The 18,736-nt window shown below is 38.7% G+C and overlaps 1 protein-coding gene across 5 annotated transcripts in view; it reads right to left on the bottom strand.

Moving 5' to 3' along the window:
* Positions 1 to 10,172: 10,172 nt before the first annotated feature.
* Positions 10,173 to 18,736, bottom strand: part of LOC144531919 (mediator of RNA polymerase II transcription subunit 13-like) — a 74,574-nt gene continuing 66,010 nt past the window's right edge. For all 5 annotated transcript variants that reach the window (XM_078272324.1, XM_078272325.1, XM_078272326.1 and 2 more), the window contains exons 18-31: positions 18,479 to 18,658; positions 18,098 to 18,327; positions 17,793 to 17,991; positions 17,458 to 17,710; positions 17,099 to 17,351; positions 16,809 to 16,997; positions 16,486 to 16,709; positions 16,241 to 16,383; positions 15,506 to 15,664; positions 15,046 to 15,210; positions 14,564 to 14,727; positions 13,049 to 13,213; positions 12,731 to 12,840; positions 10,173 to 12,072 (exon numbers count right to left, since the gene is read on the bottom strand). In XM_078272324.1, coding sequence (XP_078128450.1) covers positions 11,940 to 12,072; positions 12,731 to 12,840; positions 13,049 to 13,213; positions 14,564 to 14,727; positions 15,046 to 15,210; positions 15,506 to 15,664; positions 16,241 to 16,383; positions 16,486 to 16,709; positions 16,809 to 16,997; positions 17,099 to 17,351; positions 17,458 to 17,710; positions 17,793 to 17,991; positions 18,098 to 18,327; positions 18,479 to 18,658 — 2,567 coding nt within the window. In that variant the 3' untranslated portion in view covers positions 10,173 to 11,939. The remainder of the gene's footprint in view (positions 12,073 to 12,730; positions 12,841 to 13,048; positions 13,214 to 14,563; positions 14,728 to 15,045; positions 15,211 to 15,505; positions 15,665 to 16,240; positions 16,384 to 16,485; positions 16,710 to 16,808; positions 16,998 to 17,098; positions 17,352 to 17,457; positions 17,711 to 17,792; positions 17,992 to 18,097; positions 18,328 to 18,478; positions 18,659 to 18,736) is intronic.

The raw sequence follows: 18,736 nt of genomic DNA, 5'->3' as shown, positions 1-18,736 counted from the left end.
AGTGAAAATGGAATTTTTAGGGGCACGTTTCACCTCTTGGTTTACTCTGCAACAGCAGCTCGCTGATGCTTTTATGATTAGGACGACTAAATTAGAACCAGAGAAAGCAAAACAGGAGAGAGACAGACAGAAACTGTTCAAGCGGCCAAGCGAGGATCAATGATGCCTGCTACCATTTCTAGTATTGATACACAGAGCCAATACACCCTTGTTTCATATACTGTAGATGAATGCTGTTATTGTTATTGTAATGATATTCGCCATACTCACATACTCATGGCACGAGGAAGCACTCCGGTCCTTACTAGCATGTCAGTTGTTATGATCATCATGGCAGGCACAACACGGGGCCTTAGAATGTTTTATTACATTTCTTCACCATAATAGTGTTGATTTACATGCAGTTGTGGATCTTCTATGTGAATAACAAGAGGACGCTGAAAAGCAGGGAAAGGGGAACGTGTGCTTGTGTTCTCGGTTTCAGTCATGCCAGTAAGCTTATTTATCTTACCATAAGAGGCAGATCTTGAGAATATGCAAGGAAAGAAAGCTAATGGATCATTATTATGTGTTCCTCACTCTCCTATCTTTCTAATGACTGCATGGCTTTGCGATTCTGGCTTTGATTTGGAGCCCATTCTCCAATGTGACGTGAGTGGACTAGCTGAGCTAAGACACAATTTTCAGGAGATTGCAGAGTAAGTGCCTCTGGCAAGACCTTTTTTATTTATATGGCACTTGACTTTCTCTATCTCTCTCTCCTGGTCGGGAGAAAGAGAGCAAGAAGGGGAGAGAAGGAAAGTTTTTCTAACTGTTACTGATTGGGTTTCAAAGGATGAAAACCACTATGGGATGCAGGTCAAAACAAATATTAATAGTGAAAGCAGTAAGCAATAATGTCTTCAGTGATCCTCTAAAGGAAGAAAGTTTATAGTTAATGTGGTGTTTATAGTCTGGTAACTGAATATGTCCAGTTTCTTCCCCCTAAATGCCCTAACATATCAGATCAACATAATGATCCAGTGCTATTGAGTCCAAAGATGGAAATTTGGCTATTTTTAATTATGCTCAATTGGTCATATTTTATTATATATATATATATATATATATATATATATATATATATATATATATATATATATATATATATATATATATATATATATATATATTCCCACACACATGGGAAGAAATAAATATGTATCCTCCTACAGATGATATTTATATTTACTCTAGTCTTCCAAGAAATAAAATAAATCAAGAAGAAAAACAACAAAAACACATCAAAGTTACGGTTAAAGTAACAGCCTTCTATCCAAATAGCTCACAGAGATTTGATGGATTTTGTTTCACTGTTACTGTGTTTACATGAGAACACTGACCTTAAACAGCACTACTTCGTGTTTGTTTGCCCCAAAACACTCAAGAGAGGAGTTTTATTCTATGGACATTTCTAGCACACTTCAGTTTGAATTACAATATATTGTCTTTGTATATTGTATATATTATAATATTTCATAAAGATTGCTCGTATAACCATGAACTCCTACAGCTATGTCTGTCCATATGTGTTTTAGTGCATGTTTAGTGTGTTACCTGTGTGTCCTTCCTTGTGACAGAGTGTATTCAAAGATTATTAATTAATTTAATTGGTCACATGTTGATACAAAATGGGAAAGTGGTCACATTAATGTAATATTAAAGCTACTATACAGTCATAATTATAGCATATTTTTATTCTATTATGCAAAAACATGGTTCATCTGTTGACTAACAACTCTCCCTTGTGGGCAGGGAGGACATTGCATGAGCAGGATAAAGAAGAGTTTGAAAATCACCTTCACCTTTTTCCGTCGCTTCAAACTGCATGCTGTCTCTCTCTTCTTCACAAGTTCTAACTCAGCTTTTCTGTTTTTTGAACCTCATTTTTGTAGTTTTCAATGTTTTCACAGTTTTCACTCACAAAACTGCTGTTTCAGTTTCTCCTTTCCATGTATTCCACAGCGTGTCAGACAGGCAGCAAGGCCATCCTCAGAAGTATCTTATCACAAAGTACAACTAACAAAGAAAACATTACAAAATATAGTGATTTAAAGCTATATCCAATGAGGAATTCTAAGTGATGGCGCAGTTGCTTGTATTGGAGGAGGGCATGGAGGATTACAAAAACATGACAGACTCTTAAGAAGAGGTAATTATTTCACTCAATTTTCTGTGCACGAAAGACGTCGGACAACACCAATTTCTGAACATAGCCATACTCAGAAATACAGAGAGTTCTGTGGAGCTGATAGTTTTAATTAGCTTTGTATCAACTGAATTGGCAATGGCTTGAATGTAACGGACGTTACATATATATGTGTATATATATATATATATACATTCCTTATTACTGATAGTAGGCATATACTGTAGCAGTTTTGGGACAACAATTGTGTGAAGATCTGTAAAACACTTCCAGAAGTGCAGTAAATATTACATCATTATACTTTTGGATTTTTATAAATAATGATTAAACATAATAATAAGCTTTGACTTCAAGCAATACAGTTGAACAATACGCTGTTGCTTGACAAAACACTGCAGTTGCTAGGCGACACAAACAGAAGTGTATAATTATCTGCGTTAGTGGCAGTTTCCCGTCAGTGTATGTCAAATAGAAATTCACTGTGGTTCAGTCACAGGTGTGCCGTTGGTGGGTGTTTTACAGCCGCTTCAAACATGTCTTAGCCAATCACAGCAGCAGACTGGAACCTCCTCCTAATAATTAGGTCAAATAATGAATTAAATAATGTAACAATGAGCCTGGAGAGGCTGGGTTTTACATCTCAGAGGCGTTGATAGGCCTCATCATGATGCCAAGCAGGGGTTGACGTGTGCGATGGCTTATTGGTTTTTAGAATCAGCAGCTATGGGCTTTAGTATTGAAAAAGATATGACAGAAATGTTGAATTATGGATAAATTATTTTATTTTATTCTGAAAACAAGAAGCAATTTCATAAATAGTAAGCCTGTATGTAGAGATTTTGTTTTAGCATATTAATATTTATGTCTTATAAGTAACAGCTGTGCTTTGATAGATCAGTGATGTGATGATCAATGATAAACAGCTGTTACAAGCTTATGCGTCTACGACTGTCGGCTTTCTAACAGACTTATGTGGAAAATATGACTGAGCCAAATCACATGGCTAAATATGCTAGAGCCACACCCGTACACATCAGTTTGCTACTTGTTTCCCTGCCATCTCAGAACAGGCTTACTGCTCAATTCATTTTAATATAGTCATCAATATATATCAATATATAAATATCAATATATAAAATACCTCATAACCACTGACAATCAATTTGGTTTTCAAAGTAAGCATGGCATAGATTTGTATATATATATATATGCACTGAAGGAAATTGTTATTAAGTATAGAAGACATAACACTACAATATGTATGTGTTTTCTGGATGCGTCAGAAGCCTTTGATGGTATTCATCATGGAAAATTGTTTGACATACTACTTGAGCGAGGGGTCCCCCGATATCTGATAAGGATTTTGCACTTTTGGTATTCACATCAAACCATGCAGATGAGATGGGGAAAGAGTATATCGGCACCATTTTTAGTGACTTATGGGGTCCGACAAGGTGGAAAACTGTCACCTCTTTTCTTCAATTTGTATATGGATGATCTTTCTGAAATGTTTAGTGCAAAAGTAGAAGTATTGTGGGGGATAGTGATCAACTGATGTATGGTGATGGCTTAGTCGTCCTGTCTCCTTATAGTGCTGGCCTACAACAACTGCTTTGAGTCTGCACAGTAGGGTGTGCAGCATGACATCACATTTAACTTTAAAAAGAGTGTTGTCATGATTGCAAAAACAAAGGAGGATCAGGGGCAAGTTTTTCCTTCCTTCTTTATGGCAAACTAAGCACTAAATGTGGTAAACAAAGTGAGATATTTGAGTCACATCATCAGAAATGATTTATGTGATGATGATGTGCAGTGCCAGTGTTGCAAACTGAATGCACAAGCCAATATGCTGGCACGCACATTTCACATGTGCACAGATGATGTTAAAACTGCCCTTTTTAGAGCCTACTGTACTCCACTCTATACAGCCCACTTGTGGTGCAGCTATAGTAAGACAAAAATGAGAAAGCTTCAGGTGGCATTTAATGCTGCATTCAGAATCTTTCTCAAACTGCCAAGATGGACAAGTGCAAGTCAGATGTTTGTGACTAGCAATGTTCCCACCTTTCATGCTGTGTTGAGAAATCACTTAACTTATTAAAAAAATGTAATTATAATGGCTTTAAAAACCCCACACAGAGTGAAACAAGGTACACATCTTGCTTTTGGAAACATTGGAACAAATGTCTGTATGTGTTTTAATCACTTTGATCTTATGAACTTCAATTTATGTAACTTTTTTTGTCTTGACTGTGTTGTTGTGTTGTACATATTTTTAAACTGATAAGGACCTGTGTGTCTGAAATAAAGTTGAATTGAACATAAAAGACAGACCTGCATGTGCCTTATAAACTAACATCAAACTAACATGCAGTGTATTCAGTAGATGTTTTTCTTTTTCTAAACTTTCCCAACTAGGACTACTTTCAAGTCCCATTTTATTTCCAACCCTACTAATTAATGTTTGAATGACTTAGGAGCTTTAATAAGTAGAGATAAACATGTAATAAATATTGTAATGAAAACTGTCTCATGGATTATGGATCTGTGAGAGTTGATCTTTCAAAAAAACGAAACGTCCGGCAAATGCTAAGTAAACAGTAAATTAATGAAACATTCAAATGTGTCCAACTAAAATGTAACAGGAATATTATGAGACACTGAGTTAATCTATATTGCATATCTTTCACTCATTAGAAATCAATCATCCCAGTTCATAAATAATGAGTACACATTTAGTTACATTGAGAAATATTAACTTGATTTACAAAATTAGTGACAAATTCAAGTCCTCATCCTCAGTTTTCATAAATGTAGATCTACCTTCCCCACTCAGCCTTCCTAGATTGCTTGTGGCATACAGTCATTGAGGGGATTAATGTCCTTCAAACTTTTATATCCGACATAAATGACAGATTGTTTTCTGTCTTGCGTTTTGATGTGTGCACGAGAGGGGCGCACAGGGACTACTTTGAAGTCCGCAGAGCTTTTAGCTTCCTCTATTTACATTGGCTAAAGTGTTAAGTGGAGCTCTCATTTGGCTTGAAGGATGTAATACGCTGCAATGAGAGATTTACAGGAAGGAGAATCGCAAACTCTGTGTGCTCCTTTCGGCGGCCCTCTTCTAACAAAAACTATTTATGCAAATGCAGAGGCTGTGGATGGAAAGCACTCTCAGACAAAAACAGATGTTTCCAAACAGGCGGCCGTGCTGAGTTGGCAGATGTTCTGTCGCTTCAGCAGGGACCCTTTAAACAAAAGCTGTTGATGGCTCTCTGCGTTGAGTGTAAGCTGCGCCAAGAGCTGCATTTCCTTGGAGCCATCTGGGAGATGGCTGAGGATTTAATTGGCTGGAGCTGGCCTTGCACAGGAGCACCGGGAAAGTGAGGGCAATAATTGAAATGAATACTAATGACCTAATACCAGCAACTGACCACTATTGGTGTGAGGGGAAGAAATGTAGATATTTGCACATTTCCTACCATCATTAAAATATAGACGGAGAGTGCTACTGTTGCACTGTTATCCCGAATTAGTTGACTTAACTAGACATTTGCGTGGACACTCGTTGCCTTAAACCATCTAAGATTTATCACAAGGTGAAACATAACAGGTCAAGTTGTATTAACACAGAGTGGTAAGTTGATGCAGTAGACAAATCAAGTTTACATTAGTAGTCATTACTAAAAATCATTAGTAAACACAAATAATTTTTTTCTGGAGTCATGTTATCTAAAATAAGCATGTTAAGTTAAAGCTTTAGTGCGTAACATTTTTATATTAATGAACGTCCGTTACATTCAAGCTATTGCCAAATGAGTTGATACAAAGCTAATTAAGACGATCAGCTCCACACAACTCTCTGTATTTCTCAGTATGGCTATGTTCAAAAACTGGCGCAGAAAAACAAGTGAAGATAATTACCTCTTCTGAAGAGTCCATCATGGTTCATTTTCCTTTATAACAGTATCATTTTAAGAATAACGTAATCAATACATTTGGTCCATCAGAAGCGAAAGGAGAAGTTCACAGACAATACTTCGCAATTTTCAAATGTATTGTATTGCGTGGAAAATTCCACTTAGGAGACATGATTACTGATTTCCAATCTGTGTATAAACCGCTGAATTCTCTCTCTTTCTCTCTATCACTCTCTCACTGCCCAGACCCATCTGTCCCCACCCGGGTCTCGGTCATGGTGCAACAATAAATGTAGATAAACATGAACACTATATCAACCATACAAAACTAAAACCCAGATAACATAAAATCACACACCCAAAACATTACCAGAACATTATAAAAACACACTTTAACTAGGATAGAAACTGTTCAGAACATATATTATTTCCCCATGAGCCTTTGCAATGCTTCAGCGCAGAACAGTTCAAATGTACCCGCCCCTCCCATACAGAAACTTAACATCCTTAGTTATCTCTGCTTAATATGATCTGTGCACTGCATACAGTCAGGGGCGCGCTGAGTACCCAGGGCCCAAAAAGATGCTAGAATGAATAGCTGTGGATGTGGGGAGGGGCCCATAGAAAATGCCTTTCTACAGGACCCAGAATTTTGTGCTATGCCCCTGCATACAGTACTTAAGCTGATTATTACAAACAACTAGTGATTTAGTAATGAATACGGTTTTTAACAAAACATGAAAGAATAAGTAGTGACCCCTAAAAAGTTTAATTACAACTAAATCTGGGTTTACAGTGTAGACCAAATTTAAGATGGGGAGATTATTATGTTTTTGAAGGGCCAGATCACCCAATTATTGTAATTATTCACTGTTTTCAAATTGAGCTGGTGGCAAAAGTCTACATGACCGAGATACATATGTAATCGACTCCTTAAAGAGCAATAATAATAGAGTATAATAGAAAAGTGGTACAGAAACAGTTGTAATTGCATGGATGTCAATTTATAATGTCACTACAGATGTTCACCTAAGGATGGACGCTGATTCATGTGGAGCACAGCTTCAATAACTTAGCTTAAAATAACTAACTGTCACTTTACACAGGTACAATAATACAAGTAAATAAATTGGGATCGCTCGGCTTCTCTAGAACCACCACACTTTTATTGTACAGGTATATTATAACATTTTCTGAACATCCCAAACCAGTTTCTACATGGTTCTCAGTGTGTGTATGTCTCTGCTGGTAACAAAGCAATTCATAAACTATTCACATTAAAGGTCACATCAAATTAAAGCAGGAGCTATCAGTCCTACAACCTCCCAAACTCACGGCTCTCACATTAGATGGTGATGACCCTGACCTGCACCACCCACAGCTGTTGCAGAGCCCTGAACCCTTGCTGACCTGGCTGGCATATCAGGGGTCAGACAGAGATAGGACCTACCACGTTGTCCAATCCCCTACATGACCACTGGCTAAAGGCTGCCATGACAGACACCAGACAGTGTGTCTGTGTGTGCTGTATGTCCCTTTCCCTCTCTCTTTGAAGTTCAGAAAATTCTGCAGTGTTACCACCATTTACAAACAGTGTGAAGCTACAACACCCAGCTGCCTCCACTTCAGAGGGAGAGGGCATGTCAAAACAGCACATGGCTCTGCCGTTCCAAAGTCACGCCTGCAAATGGAGCACTCTCACGGGTCATCTGGAGCGACAGAATGGCCCAGATCTTTCACGCACCTCTGCTCTCTTTTGGGCAGAGGAGACAGGACGAGTAATTCTGTAAAGATCTGTATTTACAGTGAATTGCACCAAACATGTTACTGTGTTTTGTGAAGTAACTGAAGTAGACCTAAAGATCAGCCATTCTGGTGAGATTTGAAGTATTCCTCTCTTAAAATCAAATAATTTAGCAGCATTTCCAACTAATGAAAATGTGAGTCAGTCAACAATTTGGCCTTTATGTTGCTTTGAATTCTGATCTTTTTGTGTATCTATTACATCCACTCTTATAATAGATCTATATAATAGTGACTTTGTTACTGTAAAATAAAGTTGTGGGCATCATGCTGTAGAATCTGTTGATTTGGTATATTCTAAATATGAATCCAAAATACATTTCCATTACATGTCACTGTTTCATTACAATAAGCCGGAAAGTTACAGTAACAGTTACAGTCAACATTTTCACTCTATTAAGAGGGCTTTTTTGAACAACCTTGTTGTCTCCTGTGGTGCACTGTTAGCAGAAAAGCAACATAAAATGTCATTGACTTCTAATTGTGTTTGCGCTAATGCTATGTCAAGCAGGACCCTGGCCTCCTTTGTACAGTCTGTAGGCCATTTGGTTGCAGCAATGCATTTGGCAAGCAAGATAACAGGTGAATGGCCATGGCCTAATACGCCATCTGTGGAAAACACATTGTAGTCAATTAAGAGTCCACTGCCTCCAGTTGTGATGGCCATTAGACAGCCCTACCACGACAAGTGACTCTTCAGTGGCTTTTACTCTTCAGGTACCTGCTCCTTTTCATTCATGGTGTCCTTGAGCTGCCCAGTCCCCTAAACACTGACTTTTTGTCTAGTTCTGTTGTCCACTAGGCTTTTTTTTAGGTTCCATTAAAATGTAGTTTTCCACTCAAGGATTTTATGTGACCCTGATGGTAAAATATAACCTCCTACACTACCTCTTTATCTCTGTTGTCATTACATATTCAAACTCCCCCACTACACCACACAAAAGGAACATAGCTCTTACTTCCCTTCAAGACGACATCCTTTAGAATGATTACATACACACAATACACTACTACTTTAGTCCATAACATTTGTTTGACAAATGCATTTACTTATTTTTCACATCTAGTCCTTCACAATGCCCAAACCTTTAACACACACACACACACACACACACACACACACACACACACAGGCAGTTGACTCTCCTATACTTGAGGTTGTCCCTAATTGAACTAATTAAAAAATTGCGCAACAGCTGAGACACGACAGCATGCCTACAGCGTTTAAAGAGTTTATGAAATCAAACATGCCGCTGGCTCCCAGCAGTCTTCCCTCCTGGTTTTGGAGTACAGAGTACAGTACGACACTAAGGTGGCACTCCTTGTTTCTTGACTTATTGCCATTTCCTTAGCCATTTTTTTTGTAACCCTGACCAATGCCAGGTGACACAAGTACGTAAATGCAGGGAAAGCTTTATTTAATGTGATATAAGTTAATTTACTTTATTCCCTTTTGTTTCAGTGCTTTTTGAGGGAATGTAATCCGCATTTATGTTTGCACAAGTGAGCCGAACATCTTATAAAACTAGACTATCTTGTTGAACAGGAAAGACAACAGCTGAGTGATAGTCAATCCACAGTATCATTCTTTTTTTTTTTTGCTTCAAAGAACTGAGTAAACATTGCTCTTCTTCAAAGGCCAGGGTATCAACTCATCATTTAGTCTTATTCACAATGACACTAGTAAAGCCTTAGGATGTTGTAATATGGAAGGCAGACGTAGGAAAACAATGATTCACACCTCTTGACAGCACAGTGTATTAAATAGCTTATCCCTACTGCACACTGTATTCACACGATTTCATCTTTGAACTGTCATGCTCCAGCATTTACCTTTTCTAAAAAAATAGATATACATCATCATTTGCCTACGGTAATTAAGAAAAAATTAAGAGAAAGAACTGATCGCTCAAAAATGAAAATAAATATTCAATGGTCATCAGAATTTTTGTGTGTTTCTACCTTTGCCTTTTATTAGTCTTTTAATAAACTGTATGTACTTTGCAAAATGATTATCAGCAGTGGTGGACGAACTATTCAGATCCTTTACTTAAATAAAAATAGCAAACTGTGAAAATACTCATTTACAACTAAAAGCCCTGGATTCAAAATGTAAAAGCACTAAAGTATTCTCTGAACATTAACTAGTAGTTGTCAGATAAATGTGGTGCAGTAAAAAGTACTTAAGTTTGTACTTAAGTGCATTACTTGAGTAAATATGTATAATCTTTTAGATTTAAAAGAGAACACTGAACACAAAATCATTTTCAAGAGTTTTAATAATTTACTAAAAAAGAGTGTAAAAGTAACAGATATCTCCCACTAAAGTGGATCTGTTTGATATTCAAAGTGATGACAGATGTGACAAATTTTTTGCAAACTTGCCCTCGTCTGTACATTTGTGTACACTTACTTGACAATCCAACCTCTTGGCTGTAATTAAATGGGTTTTGTTCTGTATACTGTATATCAAAAAAAGCTCACAGCAAAAAAAATACTTTGATATGAATCACTTAAAAGTAAACCAACCAGCATGAAATGTACAGCTTTAAGAAATTCCAAAAAACACAGCTGAAAAGTGTATATATACAAACATGCTAGGAATCTAACAAAGAGCAGACTGAGTGAAGCTGAAGAGACAGGCCTTTCTAATGGTTTGCTTGACATCATTTAGGAGAGCCAATGAAATAAAGCATCATTCTTAAATATTTAATAATCTTGCAATGTTGAAATACCATGGTCTTCTATTGCCTATTTCAAGTTTTTTTTAGCAGAAGAGAAACACTTTATAAATATAGAGTATACTGTATCTCCTGCATCAATTCTTTTAATTTAAACTCATTAAATAAAAGGTGAAATGTTCAGTATCTGTATAAAATAAAATAAAAACAACTAAAATGCATTTTCTTTAATTAATGTTCATACTGTGTCCACTTCTAAAGAGATGGTTGTGCCCATCACCCTTATCATTAAGTGCCTGCTTGGAAGAGGTAATATATATTTATGTATATACACACATATATATCAAATTCTATGATATGATATAATTTGTATAAATATGGCATCTTTACAATTGCATTAAAATTACAAGTTTTTTTTAATTTCAGCTCCCAAGACAATTAACAGTCAATTGGGAAAAAGGCCTTGTTTAAGTTTCTCATTTTCTTGTTTTAAATATTAAAAAATAAGTCTCAATTCTTTGCAAATGTATGTCTTACATTATAAACAACACTTCTGTCTTAACTGGTCAAATATTTTCCATTGTGTTCATATCTACAACACTTTGGAAGGTGAGGGAAAAAGTGCCATTATCAAATGCTCCCCATGTGGAGTAAATGAGGACTGTTTGCCCCTTTCAGAGTAAAGGGAAAAGATTCATTAACCGACTGCAAGTCCCATGAAGCTCAACAGTGCAATTCTATACAAAAATGTAAAAGCGTCATTAATGTAACAAAGCTATGTGTTTGTGTTGTCATGCCACTTTGCTGGTTGTACAAATTGGAGTTAGTGGATGTGGCCCTGCACAGACGTCCCATTTCACAGGTGAAGTGTAAAGAGAATCTTGGTAAAGCTTCTCTGTGAACGTCAGATGCTTCAAATGCCACCAAGAGGTGTAGCCCGAGTGGGATATAATGCTATTTTGATCAGGAGAAAGTTAACAGTGTGATATGTCAATAAAATGGGCATAGTTGGATAGATCCATCTGTTTCCCCACCTCAGAGAGTACCTGTAAATAACTGGCACAGGACCAGTTGTGAAGGTACCAAATGTACTGGGTTTGCAGGGTGACGCAGTTTACAAGTGAAAGTTAAAGTTCTGTTCGGAGCTTTTCACTCTTCTTACTCTATACATTCCAGGCATGTGAAGGTCTGACATGCTCTGTCCTTTATTCAACCATTAAATCCACGTCTACCCAAAGCAACAGAAGAGCTCTGGTGCTCTCTGGTGCCCAGAAGAAGGAAGCGTAGGCACAGAGGAAATGAAGGTAACCATCAGTCCCCTAGAGTTTTCCTTGAAGTCTCACACAGCTAAAGCATGTTCAGGATAGCATTGTACATTTGGATCAGTACAGCCAAGTGGACAGGCAGGCAGGACTGGCGATCTTGGGTGGCAGGGGTGCACGTCAACCAGGAGAGGGCGTTGTACTGCTCCAATACAAACCTGTGTTTAAATATACAATTTTAGCAATAATTCTGACTTTTTAAACATATTTAAATTGTATATATTCTAAAGGTTTATCCAGTGAATACACCCTGATTTCCTTAATCATAATAGTAAGCACTAAATTCAGTTTTTCACTTATGATAATAAATATTTATTAAGTATTGGCTAAGAAATGATCAAAATTTTGTAGCATGTAATTTGATATATAATTGAAAATAACTATTTGCTTCTTTTGATAATATCTTTATCATTAATCAATTATTAATGAGATATTTAGATTTAATCAAGACAATTATAACAATAAATACAAGTTTTTGTAATGTTATCTGAAACCACTATTTAGAATGATTACAGCTCTTATCAATTATGATGCATATGCATTTTTTACTGATAACAAATCACTTTAACACAAACTTACTCTTAGCACACATTGCAATTGCAAGAAAAATGCTTATGTGTTGTTAACTATGAGAATGTAAGTGTAACACTTACTTATAAAGAACATTTATTTTAAATACATAGATTTATATCAACTACTTCATTAAGACCACTGGCCACAGACTTTGAAGGCTTCCGCCTGTTTTGTACTCGCCTATAACTCTATAAAGCAGATGATCAAGAAATCTAAAAGGGACAACATGTGTTATGTATTCACCTGAGCACATCAGAGGTGGTCTTTGAGTCTAAGGGGTGAGGGGTCCTCTTAGTCTTGTCTGACACCAGCTCATCAGACTGGGCTATGGAGATGTGGTGGTGGAGGGAGGCCTGAAGTAAAGAAACACATGGCACAATGTCAAATGCAGAAGAATGCCTAGCTATACTGTAGTGAGCAGCTGTATGCATCTTTCATGTTTAATCACATAATTTAAAGTATTTCTGCACAAATTCTTATTTCTCTATGTATTTCTCTCAAATAAAATAAGCTTTACTGGCTTTGTCTATCTCACCCACACATATGCAGTGTTTTGAGTACCTTGAGGAAAAGTGGACACTGGCTCTCAGCCTGCGGGCAGGAGGCCCAGAACCAGTGAGGAAGTCCATTTGCTTGTGCAGTGGAGACGTAGTAGCCCAGAGCCAGCGGCTGCTGCTTCAGCTCTTCTGGTGGACTGTCCCTGGACAGCAAGCGCTCTCCCTGGCTCTATACACACACAGGAGAAGGACAGTTATTAATTAAAAACCTTACAATTCTGAGACTGTTCACTGGCATGAGTGTGTTGTCCTCCTTTAAGAAGAATAAAAACAAATAATTTTCAAGGTAATGCATGAAAGCATGAAAAGAGTACTGACCAAACTGATTACGAAAGAAATCTGAAGATGTTCTGTAGTTCAGCAATTGCCACAATGAGAGCTGCTTATTATTTGGTTTACCATGGTTTGAATTGTGCTTGAATGCAACATTACTTTATATCAATGGAGATGTTTCTAGGTTATAGCATGCAATCCTTGTAGATCAAAATATATATTGTATACTTACTGTAGTAAAGTACAGTATAGTTTAACTTATTTATTACCATGTAAAGATATTTTGGGGCATTTTAGCCTTTAATAGACAGGACAGCTGTAGACAGGAAAGGGGGGAGAGAGGGGGAAGACATGCAGCAAATGGCTGCAGGTTGGACTCGAACCCTGAGCCTCTGCATATGGGTGCCCACTCTACTAGGTGAGCTACCCAGGCGCCCAGCAACACCATTTAAAGAGAAGAAATACTGGTTTTAACCAACAAATCTTTTATTTGCTAATAAGATATTTTTTCCATTGAGTCAAAGTGTTTGCAACATACATATTTGCATTTGTTTGCATGCAGATCAATAACAGTAATAACATACACAGCTAACATAAGTAAGCTTAACAGTTATTTTAACATGTTATTGTACAACTACACGCTGTTCCCACAGTTTGTCAGTACTGAATGAAATGTTCTGTAATATAGGTTGTCAACATGTCTCTTCTCCTGTGCCTCCAATACAAATTCTCTCTGTGTCTATAATATTTGGAAAAACTGTAATTCTGATTCTGGTTTGATAATATGAAGACTGCAGAAAAGACGCTGCCATGCTTCAAAGAGCTTCAATAAAATAGCTCTGTTACAAACAGTTGAACATAGCAATTAAAATGATTATTATATTTGATATACTCTATAGGTCATATATGGTCTTATATGTTGTTGTGTTTTGCTTCAACATTGTTTAGGTATTTCAAGGTTGCTCAGCTAGATTAAGTGGACAGATCTCAGTAAAGTTATTATTATTATTTCTTTTTAAAGTAACACAGTCGGGTCTGATCATACTCTGTATTTCTCTTCCTTCCTGTTTAGAGTCTGAGCGGTAGAAAACCTTTTTTCCTTTTTCAAAAATAATGTCTGTAAAGTAATGTATAAATACAGTACCATGCCTTTTTCACATATAGGCTATGCTATTGTTTTCCTTTTGTCATTTTCTACAGTTCAAGCCACTGTAGCATTATTTCTTTTCACCGGCCCATGACTCACCTTGGTGTGCTGGAAATGTGATCCTATTCCCATCCCGGATGGAGAGCCCGGCGAGGGCACAGGAGAGGTGTTGGGGGAAGGGTGGAGGTTCCCTGTTATCAGCATCATGTCATGGCCAATGTCGTTCTCCAGTTCATCAGGAAAGGGCAGATCGAACATGTCGTCTGAAGGAAAAAACAATGAATTTAAACTTTGGCCCTAACCCTAACCATATTAACAATGACACAGCTCTAGTTGGGAGTTTTCCAGTAACAATTAATATTCCCACAAAGGGGCCCAATGTAGTCCAGATCTAGAACTTCATCATGTTTTGCACAAGCCATATGTGACTGTGGGGAGAGATGTTGTAGCGCAAAGATGCCACCTGTTGGTACAAAATATTATATCTTAACCATTTTAAACAAGGGCATAGTTTTATTTATGTCTCAAGACAATAAGTAATCTTGTAACTACAGTATGACTGTTATCCTGCTAGACATTACCATTATTGTCCTCAGTAGGGTAGGAGCTGGGTGCCAGCTGGGTGGTGGCAGAAGTTGGGAAGACTAGGATGTGTGTACAGGAAGCATCCTGAGGAGTGTTCAGCTGCGAGGTCTGCAAGTTCAGAGCAGTGCTGCGGCCAAACACTGAGCCCATGGTGACTGCATCTGGACACATAGAGAAAGACAGTGAAGGTGACGTGTCTATTTATACTGGGTGTTACATCCCTAGAAAACTCTTTGAAAAATCTGTGTTTAAATTAGCAGTAAACTAATATTAGTACTACTGTTTATTTATTAATTTCATACTCATTTACAGTTTTTCTTATCTGCACAATTATGTAGCTTGTTTTTAATCACAGTTTTTTTTGTCAATGTGAAACTAAACTAAACATTCCAGTGTACTGCAATATCCAATATTATTTCAGTTGTTACAGTTTCACAAAGTGGACAGGCTACTTACCAGGCATGATCACAAAGGAACCTTGTGGCTCCATGGCTACCAGGCAGGCACTGAGGATGCTGGGAGAGTCGGCAGCTGATATCCCACACATACGACAAGCCTCCCTCAGCTGGCGCCCTATTGAATGGAGGGAATGCTCCCCAAGGAGTGAGCTCCAGTCTGGTTGAGAGAGGGTGGGAGGTGCATGTGCAACAGAGAAAACAAGATAAATGCAGAGATATTTACAGATATGAAAATAAGTGGATCATTCTCTAAAATAATGTAATCTCTTGATGCAATTTTTGAGGGGAAATAAAAGAGAGCAAAACAAATTCTTATTATATGTTTTGACAGTTATGCTGTTATTCTGTCATAAGCACACTGAGGCAAATTCCTAACAACTAAGTTGTATGGCAATACATTATTGAATCTTGCAGTTTATGTACTATAAATGGATATTAGGAAATGGACAAAGAGAATAGATAATATAAGTCACAGTTTATGCTGAATGAATTTACTGTCTTGTCTTTGCTTAAAGCAGAGACATGTTTCCACTCATTTTTATTTGTCAGTATATGCACTCTGGGAAACAAAGTGATTATAAAGTAATGTTGTATTCAGATTAAAATAAAAAAAAACTAAATAATAATGATATCTTGCAACAAATGGGAACTCTACATTTCCTCTGCACATAACTAATCTATAAATCCTATTGATCAAGACAAACCTGGTTTCTTCTGAATGGACATAACTCACCTTTCAGCTCCCCATGCCCCAGTCTGCCTAATCGACCAATCACAATCCTCCATGGCAGTGAGGTCATCTGGATGATGCCAATACACCATTCCCACAGCTTCTGTAGTCCCATCTTCCTGGCTGAAACCTTGGGACGCCGCAATCTGAAGTCGGAAAAAAATACGTAGGCGATCAGAGTACTGTTACATACAAACAAAAGCAGAACAAGTAAAAAGGACAACAGAATTAGGAAAACTTTTCCACACCTGTTGGGTACATCTATGTTGATAATGCTGGTCTCCAGGAGCTCCCCCTGCTGGTCGGTGCAGGACACCAGGATCCAGCGCTGATCGTGTGATAAGCAGTATCCAACAAAAAGCACATTATATTTGGGAGGAAGCTCTGCCCATATCTCGCCTGCTTCTGGCTGCTTGGGACGGGTCGGACCAAGGATAAATGGGGGGGTGTACAGCTGCAGTGGGCTGGGATGCTGGAGGAGTCAAATTCAGATTTCAAGACAAAAAAGTGGATTAATATGGGAATAAGCAAGTGGAAAATACAATAAAAGTTACTCTATTTCCAGGCCTACCTCTGGACTCTTAAGTACAGCATTGATAGTGGACACCGGTCCAAAGCCAGTCAGGGACTTGATGTGTGTTTGTTGGGGCAGCAGTCGTCTGCACTGGGAGTAACAGGAGAAGGACAGGGAGCGCAGATGTTGCAGGTAGAAATGGCTCTCCCCACTGGCCGGCTGAAGCAGGTACTGGCACGGCACCACCTTAGTAAGACACATTAGGATGGAAAGAAAAGATGATGATTACAACAGCAAGTTAAAGTTCTGTATAATTTTGTCCAGTGTAAGAATCTTAGTCTTCCTACCTGTAGCACCAGTGCCGGTCTCATTGTCTCCGGCAAAGTCTGTAGCATTTCTGTGTAGCAGCGAAGAAGCCCTAGTAGCCAAATGCTGCTGGCCTCTACCTCGTCAACCTCTTCTTCCTCTCCCCCTTCATTTCTCGCTCCACTTGAGCTCAGAAAAGCATCCACAATGTAAATAACAATAGCTGGTGGGTTGGCGTGGCTCTCCATCGAGTCGGCCACAGTGGGGATGCCGATCCTAGACTGCTCAGCAGTGCTGAAAGAGAGCAAGAGAAGAAAGAAGTTGTACTATAATTGTACTAGTTCAAATGTGTGGGGCAGAATTTGAGTTGAGGTCATTTCCTCAATAATTTGGATCTTACAGTTCAGGGGTTTCTGCTGGTGTGTTGGTTGATGGTGTTGCACTGGAAGGCCCTTTAATGTCGCTGCTTGCTCCTTGGGTTGTCGAAGCGTTTCCTGAACTGACAGTCCCCAGAGCTTGTTCACCATCAGGGCCCCAAACTTGAGGCTGCCCAGATGAGGCAGGCTGGGTTGAGGATGTAGGGTTTAAGGGAGCCTGGACTTTGGGAGGCAACAGAAGACTGCTGTCCAAAGGCAAGACTGACAGCTGTGGACCTGCAAGAAAGAAAAAAAAGAGTTCATTAGCAGTGCCTGGTTGATTTTATTTATTAAATAAGATTAGTTTCGATATTCTCACCAAGCTGCTGCTTGCAGGCATACGCGTAAAGTTTAAGTTTGCTGAGGTTGTCAGTGTGCTGCTGTCCAACCCAGGGTCCAGTCACCCACTGGTCCACATCCAGCTCCTCCAGCTTTTCTGGCTCCACTTCTTCCCCCACACGCACAAGGCCATCCCTGGACACCTGGGCCAGAGGACGGTGCTTCCCTAGGCGGCACGTCTAAAAACGGAATCAAGGCTACTGTTCATTCTCTTCACTTATCACATTATATTACAATATGTGTTGATACTCTACAATGCTTCTGATTCAGAATCCACTCTCTTACCTCATAAACAGCACTGAGCTCCTGGAAGAAGGCTCGGGCTGCAGCCAGAAGAGAGGGGCTACTGGGACACAGCACCACATACGCCACATCCCGCTGCCCGCCATAAGGCTCCAGCAGCAACTTCTCCCAAAACGTTAACGCCAAAGGGGACAATGCCAAGAACTCCCTCTCCCGGTCATAGCCCAGTAACACTGTAGGAATGGGCAAGGGCTCTGGTGACTCCTCCGAACCTTAGACAAACAGAAATAGTACCATGTTTAGTTGGCTACAGTATAAGGACGACTTATGTGTGCATTTCACACTATAACAGGTAACATAGAGCAAAAAACTAAGACAGGGAATTAGTTTTCTGCGTAAAAAACAATGAATATATTGCCTCACCATAGGAGCCTCTCCCAGCCATCTTATGGAACTGCTGCCAGGTGAGTGGACCCTGAACATGCTGGATGTTTTCCCAGGTCCGTCCTGTTCTCTTCTTCTGGATAGCATCCTGCAGGAAAGGCTGCAGAGACAGCAGTATACGGACCATATCCTGGGATGACAACATGTTCATGTCCACCACTGTGGAGATTGGCGCACACACACACACACACACACACACACACACACACACAAGATACATGAACAGATGCACACATG

The sequence above is a fragment of the Sander vitreus genome, chromosome 16 (assembly GCF_031162955.1).
Source record: "Sander vitreus isolate 19-12246 chromosome 16, sanVit1, whole genome shotgun sequence".
NCBI classification, from domain to species: domain Eukaryota; kingdom Metazoa; phylum Chordata; class Actinopteri; order Perciformes; family Percidae; genus Sander; species Sander vitreus.
The sequence above is the reverse complement of the archived record's forward strand: the minus strand, read 5'-3'. Positions and strand labels throughout refer to the sequence as shown.